Source organism: Siniperca chuatsi, linkage group LG19 (genome assembly GCF_020085105.1).
Source record: "Siniperca chuatsi isolate FFG_IHB_CAS linkage group LG19, ASM2008510v1, whole genome shotgun sequence".
NCBI lineage: Eukaryota > Metazoa > Chordata > Actinopteri > Centrarchiformes > Sinipercidae > Siniperca > Siniperca chuatsi.
In genome coordinates this window covers 24,858,522-24,877,550 of record NC_058060.1, presented here as the reverse complement: position 1 = coordinate 24,877,550, position 19,029 = coordinate 24,858,522, and the positions used below count along the sequence as shown (strand labels likewise).

At 41.5% G+C, this 19,029-nt stretch overlaps 1 protein-coding gene and 1 long non-coding RNA gene across 6 annotated transcripts in view; both read left to right on the top strand.

The window, feature by feature from the left end:
- LOC122866462 (protein NLRC3-like) overlaps nt 1–19,029 on the top strand; it is an 876,731-nt gene that overhangs the window by 848,466 nt on the left and 9,236 nt on the right. For 3 of the 5 annotated variants that reach the window (XM_044176153.1, XM_044176154.1, XM_044176156.1), the window contains exons 3-6: nt 13,126–13,275; nt 13,772–13,891; nt 15,041–15,219; nt 15,455–17,297. In XM_044176153.1, coding sequence (XP_044032088.1) covers nt 13,126–13,275; nt 13,772–13,891; nt 15,041–15,219; nt 15,455–17,297 — 2,292 coding nt within the window. Of the gene's footprint in view, nt 1–13,125; nt 13,276–13,771; nt 13,892–15,040; nt 15,220–15,454; nt 17,302–18,048; nt 18,317–19,029 lie in introns of those variants that run through there. The other 2 variants (XM_044176157.1, XM_044176158.1) reach the window with 2 other exon arrangements.
- Nucleotides 3,803–7,652, top strand: LOC122866516. The gene is made up of 2 exons (XR_006375719.1): nt 3,803–5,696; nt 6,819–7,652. It is a non-coding gene; the product is annotated as an uncharacterized LOC122866516 (long non-coding RNA).

Below are 19,029 nucleotides of genomic sequence, written 5' to 3'. Positions count from 1 at the left end.
GATTGATCGGTTTGGAAAACTTGTGAAAATAGTGAGAAACGCCGTCACGACGACCCAGAGCCCAAAGTGACTCCTTCACCGTGTCGTCGTGTCCGTCCGACCGACAGTCCAAAGCTCAACATTATTAACAAAACATTACAGTTATTACAGTCATTCAGAGGAAAAGCAGCAGATCTGCACATCTGAGAAGCTGCAACCAGGAAATGATTTTACATGAAAAATGACTTCAAACATCAAAATAGTTGCCAATTAATTTTTTCATCAATCGACTAATCGTACAAACTGTTGGGTAGTTTAATTTACAACTAATCACATTTTATGAACTTTTTTTTTCAATATAATGTTTCTACTGTAATTCCAGACTTGACTGAGATCAGCAGCATGTTATTGATCTGTGTTGACATGAATAGGTGTCTGTTCCTGAGTCCAGGATGGAAACTAAGGGGGACGGAGCTTTTGCCATCAGGGCCCCGAGGCTCTGGAACAACTTGCCCGAAGAAATTATGTTGTCTGAGTCAGTGTCTTCGTTTAAATCTCGTCTCAAAACACATTTTTATCTGAAAGCAGATCCTGATTTTACCTGAACTGGCTGTTTATTTTACTGTTTATTGCTTTTGTGTATTTTATGCATTTTATTTCTTTATATTTCGTCATTCACTGTGGTATTTTATTTGTCTTGTTCTTAAGTTTACTTGCTGAAGTAGAAATATTTCTTGGATTTCTGTTACCTTCAATGTGTTTTCATAAATAATGTCTGATCATTGATATTGATCCTTCAGAACACACACACACACAGATCAAAACATATTTCCAAATGCAGCTGTTTAAAGCATCAATATAATGTTTCTACTGTAATTCCAGACCTGACTGAGATCAGCAGCATGTTATTGATCTGTGTTGACATGAATAGGTGTATGAATGTTGTGCTGACATGATGATGATCCACAATAACACAAAGACAAAGTCACTCTACTCATTTTAGGGAGAAGCTCATTGATTAGGACAGAGTGATGTTGAGCTACACATTTCAAACCTGAACACATCTGATCGGATTATTAATGGATTTTTATCTCCATCATTTATTCTTTATTCAGATTGTGGGACTGCAGTTTGTCAGAGATCAGCTGTGCTTCTCTGGCCTCAGCTCTGAAGTCTAACCCCTCCCATCTGAGAGAGCTGGACCTGAGTGACAACAACCTGCAGGATTCAGGAGTGAAGCTGCTGTCTGCTGGACTGGAGAGTCCACACTGCAGACTGGAGACTCTGAGGTCAGACACCATTTTTGACTTCTGTGCTGAGATTAATATGATGTGAAAGTTGTGGTGACACTAAACTGCAGACATAAGGCTGATATTAGACTGATCCACACTGAGTATCTTAATGCTGAAGTCTGTTTTCTTCTTCAGTGGTTTAGTCCATTGACTGTGGCAGAGCAATGTTGAGCTACACATTTAAAACCTGAATCTAACAAGAAAAATCTCCACTGGATAATTCACCCTGAACCTCAAACTCTTGATTTCAATCTTATATTTCACATCAGGTTTTTTAAAATAAATTATACTAAAAACACAAATAAATAATCTGTTTCAAGTAAACTTCTACTTTCTCAACCTTCTTCAGCTCTGAGCAGATTATTAAACACTGAATGATTTCAAGCAGGAACATCGTCTTCTAAAGTTACATCATTTATTCTTTATTCAGATTGAGGAGCTGCAGTTTGTCAGAGATCAGCTGTGCTTCTCTGGTCTCAGCTCTGAAGTCCAACCCCTCCCATCTGAGAGAGCTGCAGCTGAGTGAAAACAAGCTGCAGGATTCAGGAGTGAAGCTACTGTCTGATTTTCTGGAGAGTCCACACTGCAGACTGGAGACTCTGAGGTCAGTTCACTGACTCTGTTACTATTGTAGATCTTAAATGTTTAATTAATAATTGAACCTATTTTATGTTTATAATTAACTTTCATCCATAAAGTTGTAAATTTCCTTTTGTCCACATTTTCATGTTTCTTGTACTGAATTTAGTCACAAAAGACTTCTGTTAAAGAAACTGTAGAAAATGTCCCCTGTTAGCTGTTGAAGTAAATGAATGTGTATAATTTTTAGTTAAAGGTCACATCTGTAAACAGAAGATCCTCTGAACTAATATTTGTTTTAAATGAATTAAGTTTACTTGCTGAAGTAGAAATATTTCTTTAATTTGTGATCATTGATATTGATCCTTCAGAACACACACACACACAGGGACACAGAGGATTTTTATCTCTATCATTTATTCTTTATTCAGATTGAGGTGCTGCAGTTTGTCAGAGATCAGCTGTGCTTCTCTGGCCTCAGCTCTGAAGTCCAACCCCTCCCATCTGAGAGAGCTGAAGCTGAGTCTCAACAAGCTGCAGGATTCAGGAGTGAAGCTGCTGTGTGATTTTCTGGAGAGTCCACACTGCAGACTGGAGACTCTGAGGTCAGTTCACTGACTCTGTTACTATTGTAGATCTTAAATGTTTAATTAATAATTTAACCTAATTTATGTTCATACATAACTTACATCCATAATGTTGTAGATTTCCTTTAGTTCATATTTTCATTTTTCTTGTACTGAATTTACAAAAGACTGTTTCTTAAAGAAACTGTAGAAAATGTCCACTGTTAAGGCCTTTAAACAGCAACACGAATAAACGGCACAAAATTGAGAATAATTTGGATGTGAATTTTGACGCGCCTGACTATTCACATCAAGCACGACGAGATTTCGCAAAAAAATTATGGTTCTAAAAAAAAAACATAATTAACATCAAGCGATGATGAACTGGTGCTCCTTTTACTTAATATAAAGGAAAGAAAACAAAATACCTGGGTACACCCAATACTGACAAGGAGAGGAGACTTGGTGAGTTGCACTGCTTCGTTCAGGAGCTTAAACTACACAGCCGCTTCAAAGTGCACTTCAGGATTTCCGTCGTACAATTTGAAGCTCTGCTGCAAGAGCTGGCACCAAGCTTGAAGTAGAGGACCAATTTGAGAGAGCCGATTGACCCGGAGCAGCGGCTAGCTGCACGTCTGAGGTCAGATCATAGTTTTTTTTCTAAGTATTTAACTTAAGGAAGTCCCTTTTTGTTTGTAAAGAAGTTCAGCTGTGTGCAATGCACATTTGGTCCATTCATATTCTTCGACAGGAGTTGGGTCGCCTGTAGCTTGGTCAAAATCACTCAAAGTCTGATCTCTCCTCTTGAGGCTTGCGTTAACATACACCAGACACTTTGATTAGTGTTGTTTTTTGGCCTTTTTGTGCGCTCCGAAGAAGGCAGCAATGCCACTACGCGTTAGTACTTATTTTAACCTTGATTTGAACTTTAATGTTGGGAATGGGATTTTTCCAGATTAATAAAGAATTCTGGATTTTCCGACCTGAAAATGTGACCCACGTGAATCATGCAGATGCAGATACGTTAAAACTATGTTATGGTCGCGCTAGCTTCTCTGTCCTCTCCTCTGCGTGTTTGACCGAGGGCGTGGACAGCAAAGCAGGCGTGGTGTAAACTCTGAACCAGGTGAAGTGAAGTTAACGTACTGGAGTTGACGACAACTCGAGGAAAAAGTTAAAAAGCGATTTTTCCACCTGCTTTGTCCACAGTTGTTGTTACAACCACAGCGCGCTTATTAAGCTAAGAGCTAATTGTTACGAACAAGCTAAAATGAAAGCTATCTGTATGTAGCCTGACTGTGTATCTTAGTTTGCCACAAATCTTAAAATTTCTTGTAAACTTAGCAGCTGCAAACCAGCCCCTCCTCCCTCTACAAGCGGTACCTGCTGCCAGGTAGTGAATCTCAGCAGCAGCAGAGGGAGGAGGACAGAGGACAGCAGGAAGGACTGATACTGACTGATGTCTGAGTTCTTCGTTCTTTCTAAACTTCACTCAGTATTTTGATGTCAGGAATATTAGGCTTCTTTTACTGACACTTTAGATTTGTTTCCAGTGAGATATTATTGAGTGCATATAATGACTTTGCTGTTGTGAACTTTACTGTTGCTGCTCTAGAAACAATATTTAGTTATTTTTAACATATAAATCAATTCTTAATCTGTTCAGAATGTATTCGTTTTTAAAATTGATAATGTAGCTGTTGTTACCGTGGGTTCCCCTGGCATAAAGACTGACGCAGCAGGGCATTTTACAGGTTACGTTTTATTTATTCAGACCTGGTCCAGGATGCTGCTGCATATAAAGGGGAGAGCATAATTAGTCAACAAGACACAGCTGTGACAATTAGCTCTCCCTGTCGCTGCTCACCTGAGCCCCTCCCCCACCTGTCTCTCTGCAGCTGACAGCTAACTCACTGTTTTCTTGCTAATGTCTGAGTATAATGTGACTACAACCTGTGTTTTAAAAAAAATAAATATTGTAATATTAGTCTAAAATTATGAGAAAATGCATAGTTTTTAGTCAGATAACATCACAGTTTCTTGGGGAGGACCCCCAAATTCCACGACCACACGACCCCCCCACCGCAACCACAGCACCGCGCCGAGCTCTGCCAATCACATGCCTGATTACTGATATTACTCTTTCTAATAAAACTTGCATTGGGTTAGTCTCTCAGTTCATTCAACTCGTAGTGGCGATGAGGTCGTAAAATGTGTGGAAAGGGTCCTAAAAAAGGTGTTTAAAAGGTATAAATTTAACTTCCTGAATATACCCTGACTCTGTTCCAAGTAAAAGTCCTGCTTTGAAAATGTTGTTTCAGTGAAAGTGTGACAGTGTAATCAGGAAAAAGTGCTTAAAGCATTAAAGCAGTGCAGCGTCCCTGTGGCTGCTGTGCTGTTATATATTCTATCATCAGGTTATTATTCCTCGTGCATTAATGTAAAGCAGGATGTTGCTGCTGCAGCTGGTGGAGCTGGAGCTCATGTTGAACCGGTTTGTATCGGACTGCAGCTGATGATGCTTTTCATTCTGGATCCGTCTGCTGATTCTTTTCTCCGTCGATCCATCGATCGATCGGTTTGGTTTGTAAAACTTGTGAAAACAGTGAGAAACGCCGTCACGACGACCCAGAGCCCAAAGCGACGCCTTCACCATGTCGTTGTGTCCGACCGACAGTCCAAAGCTCGACATTATTAACAAACATTACAGTTATTACAGTCATTCAGAGGAAAAGCAGCAAATCTGCACATCTGAGAAGCTGGAAGTGTTTTAACATGAAAAATGACTTCAACCATCAAAATAGATGCTAATTAATTTTCTGTCAATCGACTAATTGTATAAACTGTTGGGTAGTTTAATTTATAACAATTTTCACAATATAATGTTTCTACTGTAATTCCAGACTTGACTGATATCAGCAGCATGTTATTGATCTGTGCTGACATGATGATGATCCACAATAACAAAATGACAAAATCACTCTACTAATTTTAGGGAGAAGCTCATTGATTAGGACAGAGTGATGTTGAGCTACACTTTCAAACCTGAACACATCTGATCGGATTATTAATGGATTTTTATCTCCATCATTTATTCTTTATTCAGATTGAGTCGCTGCAGTTTGTCAGAGATCAGCTGTGCTTCTCTGGCCTCAGCTCTGAAGTCCAACCCCTCCCATCTGAGAGAGCTGGAGCTGAGTGACAACTACCTGCAGGATTCAGGAGTGAAGCTGCTGTCTGATCTTGTGGAGAGTCCACACTGCAGACTGGAGACTCTGAGGTCAGTAGAGGGCTGGAGTCGGTCCATGCTGCTTTCAGCAGTATTGTACTAAACACAGTTAGTATCAAAGCAAAGATCCAGTATTTCCTGTAAACCTCCGACCTTCTCAGTGGCTGCTTTCCTCAGTGAAGCTGTGAGAGGAGGATGGTGACGGGCTTCAGGATTGGACAGAGAGACAGAGAGAGAACAGTCAGCCAATCATATGAGCCAGAAGCTTATTGTGATCATGTGTTTGAGTCGATGTGAAGACGACTGTTGTTGTTGTGTTCATGTCTACAGGAAATAAAGCTGGATTCCAGCTGGCAGCATTACAACATGTACAGAGACAGTGTCCTCGTTCATCAGACTGTCGTAGCATCAAATCTGATCTCAAAGTGTTTGTTCTCTCATTTCAACACTAAACAATTGATCAGTTCATCTTTGTCACAGTTCTGAGATCAGTCTGACTGAAGCCTGCAGATCACTGGCTCTTATTTCAAAGAACCATCGTTACATTCAGTCACCATGTGGTCTTTCTGCAGCCCAGAACCTCTGCTGAAGTCCAGTAATCACAGCTGATGTTTAGCTGTTCAGTCTTTGAACATGTAGGACCTTTAACATCATATATATATCTGTCCATTTGTCTTTTGTTGTGTCCAAATGTTTTTATAACAGACTCCATATTCACACATTTGTCATGTAACATTTCAGAAGTAGATGAAATATTCAGATGTGACTGAGACGCTGGTTTTTAACAGCTCTGAGCGCTAACAGCAGTAAATCCATCATTAAAGTGAGCAGTGAACATCTCTCTGTTTCTGCAGTCATGATGCGTTCAGGGACTCTCAGCACTTTATTTCCACTGTGTGCTTCAGTGAAATCTGCAGAGTAAACAGACTCGATGCCCAAAGTCTCTGCAGGTGTGTGAGCTTCCAGCTCAGTGTGTTCACTCCAACACGTTAACATGAGCGCTGAAAGGAAGCTGGCTGCGCTACACAGCCGCTCCACTTCTGGTCTGAACAGGACTGAGGTCCCTGCTGGTCTTTATACTGGATGTGCTGCTTCACTGACTGACAGCTGATGGAGGGAGTCTCTGTAAACACTGATTTATCACTTCTGCTGTCTGTCTTCTTCTCTCATCAGATGGAAGCCGTGGCCTCTGTCAGTGTAAGTGATCAGAAAGGCAGTTGTGTTGAGAGGACCAGCTGTGTCCTGATGATCCAGAGGTTGAAGCAGCAGCTGGTGTGTGGAGAGGCTCTGACTGGGCCATGTTACTGGGAGGTGGAGTGGAGAGTTCACCCAGCAGTGACTGACGGAGGAATCACAGCAAGTGGAGATGAGTGTCAGTGCTGCAGTGTGAACTGCTCTGAGATCAGCTCCACTGTCAGACACAAAGGCAAGTCCACCATCGTCCCTGTGTGTTCCTCTGGATGTGGCAGAGTATCGTCAGTGGATCTGGACTCTCTGCTGCTGCTCTGTCCTTCTACACCGTCTCTGCAGACACACTGAGACTCCTCCACTCCTTCTGCTCCACACTCAGCCACCTCCTCCACCTCCTCCACCTGCACCTGGACTTTATTTTGGCTTTTTTATTATTATTCATTCAGATATTCTGAACCCAAAGTGCCTCTGCAGCTTTGTTCTGTTGATGACAACATAAATGCAGATTAACACTTATTTTAATGGATTTTTCTGTTTTGCTCTCTGTTGCATCTCCACCATGTAATAATTGTAGTTAATTCCCACTTTATATTTCTAATTAATTTTGCAAGTTGATGTGAGAAAGCAGCATCCAGCGTGCATGCATAAAGTTACCGCTCTGAAGTTCTGTTTTTCACCACCAATGCCAGACTTTTCTCACAGTTTAACAGATGATTGTTTGTAACACACTTTGTAAAATAGTCTCTTTTTCTAGTATATCCCAACAGATTGTGTTATTGCAGAAAACTGAACTAAAGAACTGAAGTCTGGTGATAATTATCTGAGCGTTTGTCACTATGAACGACCTCTTTCACTTTCACGTCGTCAGATGATCCAAAATTAATGTAAAAATATTGATTAGAGAAGCTTTCAGTTACTGAAAATCTCTTGATTTTGGTGAAAAGACTCTTAAGCTTTGGTCACACACTGAACACCAGAACATTTTAATAACTTGTTATATATTTTTTTTGTCACATCACACCTGGTTCAGGCTCCCTGTTTGTTTTAGGATTGATGTGAAGATCTTGTTGAGTACTTTTAAGGCTCTTCATGGCTCCAGGCTATATTTTAGACCTTGTAATTTGGCCATCAGGGCCCCGAGGCTCTGGAACAACCTGCCCAAGACATCAGGCTGTCTGAGTCAGAGTCTTCGTTTAAGTCTCGTCTCAAAACACATTTTTATCTGAAAGCAGATCCTGATTTTACCTGAACTGATTATTTTATTGCTTTTGTGTATTTTATTTCTTTATATTTCGTCATTCAAGAAGAAGTCTCTTCTCAAGACGCATTTTTATCTGAAAGCTGTTTGTTTTATTGGTTTTTATGTATTTTATCATTCACTGTGGTGTTTTATTTCGTTTTGTGTGAAGCCATTATGCTCTATAAATAGTGTATTATTATTTCCAATAATGATTATTGACTTGGGTTTAAATGTAGCTTTTTTTTCTCTTTTGCCAATAGTTAATACCAAATAACATATCTCTTTCCAGAAAACTAAATTTATACACAGTTTATTGTCTAAAAATGCTTTTCCTGCACGTCTGTAAACTACACTTCAACCTCTAAAAGTACCTGAATAAATGCTACGTAAGTGCAACAGTGGTAAAGAAAGACAAAACCATCGACAGCATTTGATTCACACACCTTTCCTTAATATAATCTTTATTGCTTTTTCTTATTGGGTTGAATACAGAACAGGTTTACATCTCTTGACTTTGTGAAACACTGTCATGTTTTACTAACAGCTGGGGGAGGAGAGGACAGACGAGAGGATGGAAGGAAGGATGGAAACACAACCACAGGAAATTAAAAGGTTTTCCACATGACTGCGTGTTAATGCTTTCTGACTGAGGGCAAGCATCTGTGTGTGTTTGTGTTTGAGGAGGTTTTAACCTCTCTGACGTTCCCTTTGACCTCTGACCAGGACAGAAAGTTACACGAGGGTTAAACCAAGACAGAAAACAGAAAAGGTTTGAACCAAAATGTCCGAGCGAGAGGGGAGAACGGAGCGAAGATGTCAACAGTATTCCGGCTTTAAAACACCAAAAAAACCAACGACATCTTTAATCTGTTAGGTGATGACGAGTTCACAGTCAAGTGCTAAATGTAGTGATTGACAGTTCTGAGTCAGTATTAAAAAAAAAAAGACAAAATAATCAGGACTTGGAAAGAACAAGTTGCAACTCAGGAAATAAGAACATGAAGCATTTCGAATAATGGATTTGTGAAAGACCCTGAGAGCGAGATTATATATATTTTATGTCACGAACAGATGGCCGGACATTCTCAACTGCACTTCGTAGTGATGCCACTTACATCGAAGTCTGGCATGCTCGGTTCTTTGAATTCGTGCCAGAGTCTCCGGGGGATGACGTCAACTGGGACGTCGTGAGTGACGCTGGACAGGACGGAGAGGGGACATCAGTCGGTTAGGTCTGAGTCAGTGTCTTCGTTTAAGTCTCTTCTTAAAACACATTTTTATCAGAAAGCAGATCCTGATTTTACCTGAACTGGCTGTTTATTTTATTGCTTTTCTGTATTTTCTGTTTTTTATTTCTTTACTTTCATCATTCACTGTGGAATTTTATTTCTCTTTTTGTACTTTGTTTTGATAAGTGCTCTATAAATAAAGTCAAAGTCAAATCAAATGTGTGTCCATTCACTTTCCTCTGTGACAGGACTACATGTATGTAGAGCTCTGTTGACTGATAATGAAACTATGATCTGCACAGGTTGTACACAAAATCATTTCTTTTGAATATTTTACACTAGTGACCGGTTTGTTCAGAAGATGCACAATTCGTTTCTAGAAGTCAGCCTCCCAACTTTGTAAGCTTTATGGTTTTTACTGAACATTTGACTGATTTTAGTTTCAGATGTATAGACTCTGTTTTCTTGTCAGCAGCTCAGATGTGAAGGAAGAGGAGCTCCAGTCGCAGATGGAAACACTTGAGGATGTTGTGAGTTTCAGCTCAGTGGATTTGAGTCTTCCTGAGGACAGTGAGGCTCCCCGGTCCTACCACAATGATCAGACATGACTGGACAACTGGCTGCATGGAAACAAACAGAGACGTCGAAGGAAGCAGGTCAGTTTTTACTTCTAAAGGCCTTAACACACCGGGGTCAGTATTCATGCCGGCAGCGATCCGAATTTGCGACAGTTGCGATACCTGTTGAATAAAAGATTTGCGGCAGCTCGTACTAAAACTGACTCAGGGTTGGAGCTGTTCCAGTAGACAGCATGTCTGTCAAATATGATCTTCACCTCCGCCCACAGAGACAGGACAGGATGCTCAGCAGCACCACCTCCATCACACACTTCTGCCTGAGCTGTTGCGTCATCGATATCCAGGTGGACTCTCTCTCTCTCTCTCTCTCTCTCACTGGGAGCAGGCCTTCACTGCGCTGCTGCTGCAGAAATCCTCTCTAGATCATTAATGTCTGCCTGCGCTTCTTTGGGCAAAAACAAATGCAACAGGTCCGCCGTTGTCATTAGGAGTTGTGACCTGACGTCCCCAAAAATTAAATGGAGTCATAATTTACTTCATATTGATTTAAAATGTTAAACTGGATTTGAAATTAAACTCACAGCACACAAGTTAAAATGAAACCCTGATGTAATAAAACTAAGTTTAGTTTTAACGTCAGACTAAATAACTTGTGTGTGTCACACGTTTTTATAGCAGTTGTCCTGTGTGGTTTTTGTCGTCACTCTGCAGAGTTCAAGTTCACTTATCAAACCTGAATGTCTCAGCAAACATTAGAGTGAATAATCCTAATGATTTAATGAAAAAACACGAGTTTCTGAAGTGAGACTGTTCTTCTTTTAACTTTAGAACAACTGCAGCAGCAACATGTCTCTGAATTTGTCCCAGAACAGAAACAATATATTATATAGAGCTTTTATCCAAAGTGCTTTACAGTTTGCCTCTCATTCACACGCTCACACCGATGGCAGTGAGCTACAGTGGCTGGGTTCAAACCTGTGACATGTACACAACATGTAATGACGCACACATTAAAAACTAGTTATCCAGTTATTTTGGGTGGAAATAAAACATTGAATCCGAGGATTTCAATATTTCTGGTACTTTATACTTTTACTCGAGTACTCCATGTCAGATGGAAATATTGTCCTCTTCACTGCATCTGTCTAACAGCTGAACTTACTAGTTACTTTGCAGATTCTACACATAAGTCATACGATCAATTTATAAAATGATTAATTAATATAAAATCACATTGCCAACATGTATTTAAATTAATGTGGAAGGAAGAAAGGATGGAAATGTTCATTAATTCATAAGTAAATGTTTTTGTGACGTCGCTGACCGGCAGCTGCAGACAAGATGGCTGAAATAACCATTAGTAACATTTTTCAGCTATTAATTGGACCTTGAGTTAAGATTACTCAGTCACAAAGAATCAACAGCATCATCCCCAAACATGTTAACTGATTAAAAACGGGGGTTTCCTGTGCTGAGATGAACTGTTTGTGTTCCCTGTAAGTCTGTAACAGAACACATTCAGTTCATTTAGTTTAAAGCACTTTAGTTGGAACTTAAACAAAACTCATTTATTTACATCATTTAAACACAATTTAAGTTCCAACATTTTGACCAAAACTCATTTTAATTCAGTCTGTTGAAGCCACGAGAGACGCTCATAAACACATCATGTTAAACAGCTGATCTGTGTGAGCAACACACACAGACAGACGCACGCATGCGCACGGAGACAGTCGTGTGATTTCCTGTAGAGGAGGAAACCTGAAGCTGAAAGTGTTCAGTCAGGTCAGACTCCATTTTGAGTCGACAGAGCAGGAGGAGGAAACTGAAGGCTGAGGCAGGGTGAGTGTTAATCCAACATTTTTATTATTTTCCCGTCAAAGTCTGTGAGTCGGTTTCCTCCCTGTGGACTGTAGAGGAAAGAAACTGCTTCCTGTTGTCAGTCTTGTTTGTGACTCTTGAACAGACTTGTTTCCTAAACTCTTGTGTTCTGCGCTCACAGTCAGTGGCTGCTTTTCATTATGATATGCATAATAATATAATAATACATCTGTGGTCTCTTCCTCGCGTCTTTAAGGCCGGGGATCGATCACACACTGAATCTCCTCCCTCCCCCACCTCTCTCTCTCTCTCTCTCTCTCTCTCTGTTCTGAGCTCACAGTCAGTGTTTCTGTTTCACCTCTCAGACTGACTCTCTCTCTCTGAGTGTTTGTGTGGAGGAAGAGGAGGACAGAGCAGAGTCTCCAGGATCCAGCTGTCTGTCTCTGAAGAGTGACTCTCTCCAGAGGAAGCCTTCTCTCTCTCTAATGAACCTGGACCTCTCTCTCTCTGTAAGAGAACTGACTCTAACTCTCCTTCAGTTCTCTCTCTCTGATGCCATGTTTTCTCTCTTGATTCTGTGTTTGTATATTAAAATGTAATTGCTCTCTTTGTCTGTCTTTTATCAACAGTAGCAGCTCTTTGTGTCTCTCTCTCTCTCTCTCTCTCTCTCTCTCTCTCTCTCTCTCTCTCTCTCTCTCTCTCTCTCTCTCTCTCCCCTCTCTCTCTCTCTCTCTCTCTCTCTCTCTCTCTCTCTCCCTCTCTCTCTCTCTCTCTCTCTCTCTCTCTCTCTCTCTCTCTCTCCTCTCTCTCTCTCTCTCTCTCTCTCTCTCTCTCTCTCTCTCTCTCTCTCTCTCTCTCTCTCTCTCTCTCTCTCTCTCTCTCTCTCTCTCTCTCTCTCTCTCTCTCTCTCTCTCTCTCTCTCTCTCCTCTCTCTCTCTCTCTCTCTCTCTCTCTCTCTCTCTCTCTCTCTCTCTCTCTCTCTCTCTCTCTCTCTCTCTCTCTCTCTCTCTCTCTCTCTGTCTCTCTCTCTCTCTCTCTCTCTCTCTCTCTCTCTCTCTCTCTCTCTCTGTCTCTCTCTCTCTCTCTCTCCCTCTCTCTCTCTCTCTCTCTCTCTCTCTCTCTCTCTCTCTCTCTCTCTCTCTCTCTCTCTCTGTCTCTCTCTCTGTCTGTGTCTCTCTCCCCTCTCTCTCCCCTCTCTGTCTCTGTCTCTCACTCTCTCTCCCGCCTCTCTCTCTCTCTCCCCCTCTCTCTCTCCCTCTCTCATACACTGATTGACACACTCTCTCAAGACATTATTATTACTTACTGTTCTTGATCATCATACACTCATTGACGCACTTAATAAAAAAAAAAGAACAAACTTGTTCCTCTTGATTCTCGTGTTCTGAGCTCACAGTCAGTGTTTCTGTTTCACCTCTCAGACTGACTGAAGGCCAGAAGATGAGTGTTTGTGTGGAGGAAGAGGAGGACAGAGCAGAGTCTCCAGGATCCATCTGTCCGTCTCTGAAGAGTGACTGGTCCAAAGATTCTCCTCCATTCTTCAGTAATGAACCTGGACCCTCAGACACAAAGTAAGAGACCTGACACTAACTCATTTTCAGTTTCCTCCCCCCTCCCTCCCTCTCTCTCTCTCTCTCTCTCTCTCTCTCTCTCTCTCTCTCTCTCTCTCTCTCTCTTTTAATCTGATCACATTCACACAGAGTTGCTCAGTGTTTCACTTAACGCTGCTGGACTTTCAGCCAACGCTTCCTCTCATGGATCCAACGCCACATTTACATGAAACTTAGTGATTCAAAGCTTCGGGAGCCGACGCTCTACAACACCTCTCTGATGTAGTAGTTTTAGTCTCATATGTGAGCAGTAAGAGTCCAAGACGCCTGCGTGTTATTAAAGCTGTCAATGGGATATATACATATACATATATATACATATATACATACACACATACATAGAGAGGGAGAGAGAAAGGCACCCGTCCTGCCACTCAGCTCTAGTTCAGTTTCACAGCCGGTGACACTGAGAGCTCCATCAAAAAGTCTTGATACAAAAACATCTTGGTGTTTGCAGAGTTGAGTCCAACAGACGGAGAGCAGAGTCTCCAGGATCCAGCTGTCCGTCTGTGAAGAGTGACTGGTCCAAAGGTCATCCTCCATTCTTCAGTAAAGAACCTGGACCCTCAGACACAAAGTAAGAGACTGTTTATATTGTAAACTGAGCTGATAGAAGATGAAGTATTGATGATGAAGACTAAATGCTAAAAGATTTATATTCATGATGCGGAACTATTAGTGCAGATACTGTTTCAAACGAAGATGGATCTCATTTTATTTCTTTAGCAAAACACCTGAGAGCATCCATTTCAGAATTTACTTTTCAAGAAAGCATTCATGTATTTTTGCCGTCATGTTGAAGTCACTGTAAAGATTTAGAACCATTCACAATCTGAAAGAATCTGCTTCAAACATGTCATTCATTTTCTCATATTTGTCCTCAGAATATTTAGTTGTTGGCTCTTCCTCAGATCAGCTGTTATGATCCACCAGATGCTTCTTGAATCAGTTCATTATAAATGTGCAACATGTGGTGAAAAAGCATTTGTAGAAAAGCTTTGCTCACCTTGATTAACACTTTGCTTTGAAACATTAGTAAGTGGACCTTTGAGCTCAGATTCTCTCAGCCATATATTGTTCCTGAAGGTGAAGAACAAACATCCATGGGCAGCACGTATCTAAAAGTGATCTGCGGATGAAAAAAGGGGCAGAAAATGATCAAATGCAGAATTGGACCACTTCTCTTTTTTAGAATATTTGAATTGCATTTATACCTTCATTCAATAGTTGACAGTAGAGTGAAGGGAAACAAAGGGAAGGATATACAAAAAAGGAAACTGTGTGGACCTGCGACACCACTGTTACATGCTACGTGTCTTACACTGCTGGTCTGCCACAGTTATTCAGACCACTTCTAACCTCAGTTTAAACCTAACTAACTCAAGCTAAGCTGCCCAAAGTGACTGTAAAACAGTGAAGGACATAATCAGCTGTCTTTCATGGAAGGCTTTTACTGTGAAGTAGCTGCAGGAAGTGTTGAGTTTGTATTAATAACAAACAACAGGCAGATCACTAAATGTTTAATAAGACAGTCAGATAGGAAAAGCAGTTAATTAGTGTTTCTGAAAGCAGGAGAGTTGAGATAAGAGGAACAATCGTTGTCATTACAGACTGAAAGCTGAACGCAAACAGAAAAGTAACGACACTTTTACTGTTCGCTGTGACCGTCTGAGCTTCGACACAGTGTCGTCCAAATCATTTTAGTTCTAAAGAAATGTCTTCACAGAGAGAGGAAGAGGAGTCCTGTTTCTGTGGAGGAGCAGCCGTCCTGCTGTGCTTTGTGTCAGGACGTCCTGAAGGATCCGGTCTCTACCAGCTGTGGACACTGGTTCTGCAGACGGTGCATCACCTCATACTGGGACCAGTCTGCTTCATCAGGAGACTCCTCCTGTCCCCAGTGTGGAGGTAAGATCCAGAACAAGACCTGAACTGCAGACAGCCAGTCAGACCAGCACTGTACAGAGTAAGACTGTACACCTGTCTGCTGATGTCGTCATGTCTGAAAACAGGACTTTCAGTTTAATTACAGGGACATTTATTTTCATAATATTGTTGTGAATATCATAGATTCAAAAACACTTTTATTTATCTGTATTCTCGCTCTCTGTTCAGTCTCAGAATGTTTTTTCTTCTCTTTCAGCAGATAGTGGTCTGCAGGAGGTTTTAGATGAACATAAGATCAGTCTGAGGAGGAGATGTGAACGTGTGACTGAAGGAAGTGATGAAACAGGAAGTGGAACCCTCCTCAACAGGATCTACACTGAGCTCTACATCACAGAGGGACAGAGTGAAGAGGTTAATACCCAACATGAGGTGAGGCAGCTTGAGACAGCTTCCAAGATGGAGACCCTCCATGACACTCCAATCAAGTGCCACGACATCTTTAAAGCCTTACCCGGCCAACGGGGACACATCAGAGTCGTTCTGACGAACGGCGTCGCTGGCGTTGGAAAAACCTTCTCGGTGCAGAAGTTCACTCTGGACTGGGCAGAGGGCTTGGAAAACCAAGACGTCAGTCTGCTGATTCTGCTTTCGTTCAGGGAGCTGAACTTGATCAGAGATGAGCGGTACAGTCTTCTCCAGCTGCTCCATGTTTTCCATCCAACATTACAGAAGGTCACAGCAGAGAAGCTCGCTGTCTGTAAACTTCTGTTCATCTTTGACGGCCTGGATGAAAGCAGACTTTCACTGGATTTCCACAACAATGAGGTCGTGTCTGATGTCACACAGGAGTCATCAGTCAACGTGCTGCTGACAAACCTCATCGAGGGGAATCTGCTTCCCTCGGCTCTCGTCTGGATCACTTCCCGACCTGCAGCAGCCAATCAGATCCCTCCTTCATGTGTTGACAGGATAACAGAAATACGAGGCTTCACTGACGCCCAGAAGGAGGAGTACTTCAGGAGGAGAGTCAGTGATGAAGAGCTGTCCAGCAGAATCATCTCGCACATCAAGACATCCAGGAGCCTCCACATCATGTGTCTAATCCCAGTCTTCTGCTGGATCACTGCTACAGTTCTGGAGCACATGTTGACTACAGACCAGAGAGGAGAGCTGCCCAAGACCCTGACTGACCTGTACTCACACTTCCTGCTGGTTCAGACAAAGAGGAAGAAGCAGAAATATGATGAGGGTCATGAGACGAGTCCACAGGAGCTGATGGAGGCTGACAGGAAGGTTCTTCCGAAGCTGGGGAGGCTGGCGTTTGAACATCTGGAGGAAGGAAACATCATGTTCTACCAAGAAGACCTGGAGCAGTGTGGTCTGGATGTCTCAGAGGCCTCGGTGTACTCAGGAGTTTGTACAGAGATCTTCAAAAGAGAGAGTGTGATCTTCCAGAAAACAGTCTACTGCTTTGTTCATCTGAGCGTTCAGGAGTTTCTGGCTGCAGTCTACATGTTCCACTGTCACACCAACAGGAACACAAAGGTACTGGAGGACTTCCTGGGTAAAGACTGGGAATACAGGGGCTCAAACCGAAAGCCTTTTCCGGGGGAAAAACACCTGAATCAACATTCATCCCTGGATGTCTTCCTGATGAGAGCCATGGAGAAATCTCTGCAGAGTAAAAATGGCCACCTGGACCTGTTGGTCCGCTTCCTTCATGGCCTCTCTCTGGAGTCCAACCAGAGACTCTTAGGAGGCCTGCTGGGTCGGACAGACAACAGTCCAGAAATCATCCAGAGAGCCATCAACAACCTGAAGGAGATGAACAGTGATGAGATCTCTCCTGACAGAAGCATCAACATCTTCCACTGTCTGACGGAGATGAACGACCACTCAGTCCATCAGGAGATCCAAGAGTTCCTGAAGTCAGAGAACAGATCAGAGAAGGAACTCTCTGAGATCCACTGCTCAGCTCTGGCCTACATGCTGCAGATGTCAGAGGAGGTTCTGGATGAGTTGGACCTGAAGAAGTACAACACATCAGCGGAGGGACGACTGAGACTGATTCCAGCTGTGAGGAACTGCAGAAAGGCTGTGTAAGTCCAGATGTGATTATCAACACTGTAAAGTAAAGCTGAAGCCATCAGTATTAGAGTAAAGATACACACTTTACACACATGCACAATATAAAACTTCCACATTGTTTATAAGTTTCCTAAACTAGTAATAAACCTGTTTATAAATAATTCTACATGTGTTAAACTACAAATGTCTACAAAATCATTTTTGTGTTTATAATCAATCAGAACAGCCGATCCGCTCTCCTATTGGATACTGAACAACTCGTTTCAGCATTAGTGCAATAAAATAAGTGAGGACATCAAACAGTACTCGTTCAGTTTCAGCGTGCGTTCTTCTCGCCAAACTGCCCAACACGTGAAGAAGAACAATAAGGAAGTTAACCACCATCAGATGAAGTCTAAAGTTAGATCAGTCTGGTAGATTAACGAGACTAAGAGCACAAACATGGTCTGTAAGTACGCAGATGCAACATCCATTTAATTGACGTTTTGGTGAAACATCTTAACAGCGCGATTTTATGTATAAATATGAGGTTATACTGTAAAAAAAACACGCTATTTTCAGATGTGTATTCCTCGTTATCGGGAACGGGACAGGAGTATTTCTGTGGGAAATCCAGCAGGAAAACTTGAGGACTTCAGAGTTTGTGCGGAAAATGTTTTGACAGTCATCATTTAATCACATCAGCCTTTTTATTTTCACAGTGATACAGTGTCTGCACCATGTTTCTATAACATGTCTGATTATTGTTCTTTTCATACACAGACACACAGACATGTGATATCTGATCTGCTGGAACTAACATCACTTGAAGTTCAAGTTTTTTCATGAAAGCGTTCATGCAGTTATTGCTATTATAATTCTTCTCTGCAGTTTCTGAGCTATTTCATATGAAGGACTGTTCTGTCTATTTTCACAGTTGAGACAGTATCTATAACTATAGTTTGATTTGAGAGGATGTGAGGGGAGGCCATCCTCCCTGTTGAAGAACAAACAGAGCATCCCCCTCTCCATCCTCATTAAATAAAAGCTGCAACTAAAAAAAACTGTTGAAGAACTGCTTTTGTTTGTGTTATGTGATGTCGTCTTTCTGTTGCTTTATTCTTTTGTCATGTTTTTATTGTTTCTGTCTATGTTCATTTGTCGACTCTGTTTTTGTGTCTTTTAATGTTACTTTAACTTTGGCTTGCTCTTGTTTGGCCTTACCGTTTGGCACTTTGTAAGTGCTATATAAATAAAGTTATTATTAAATTAATTTAATGGGAGATGAAAAGCAGATGGGGTGACCTAATAAGATTCATCAAAGATACACAACAGTTACAGCAGGAGGGCTTCCTTGTTTAGGTAGGCAGTTCTGTTTCGCCCCTTGAACGGATTTTTTTAGGGGCATTTACTAAACACTGAAATAATTATTACATTATATTGTCAAATAAACACTCAATTTGCAGCACAAATATTTGTTTTATTTGAAAAATAAGTTCAAGGGCACCTCTGATCCAAGCTCAGTTAATTTCTGCCGCACTTTCTCTTTCCCGCCGTCTGCTGTAGAGAATACTGATAAATTATTGAGAATTATTAAAGCTGGAGTGCGAAACTTGTGTCTCCCCCTTCTGGCAGTGAGAGTAATTACACAAACACTGAACCAGGAAGAGCTAAAGCTACACCAATGGTTATCCACGTTTGTCTTCGCCGTCGATCACTTTCTTGTTTTCACAGTAATCCTTCCTCTGAACGTCGAGTTTCTTT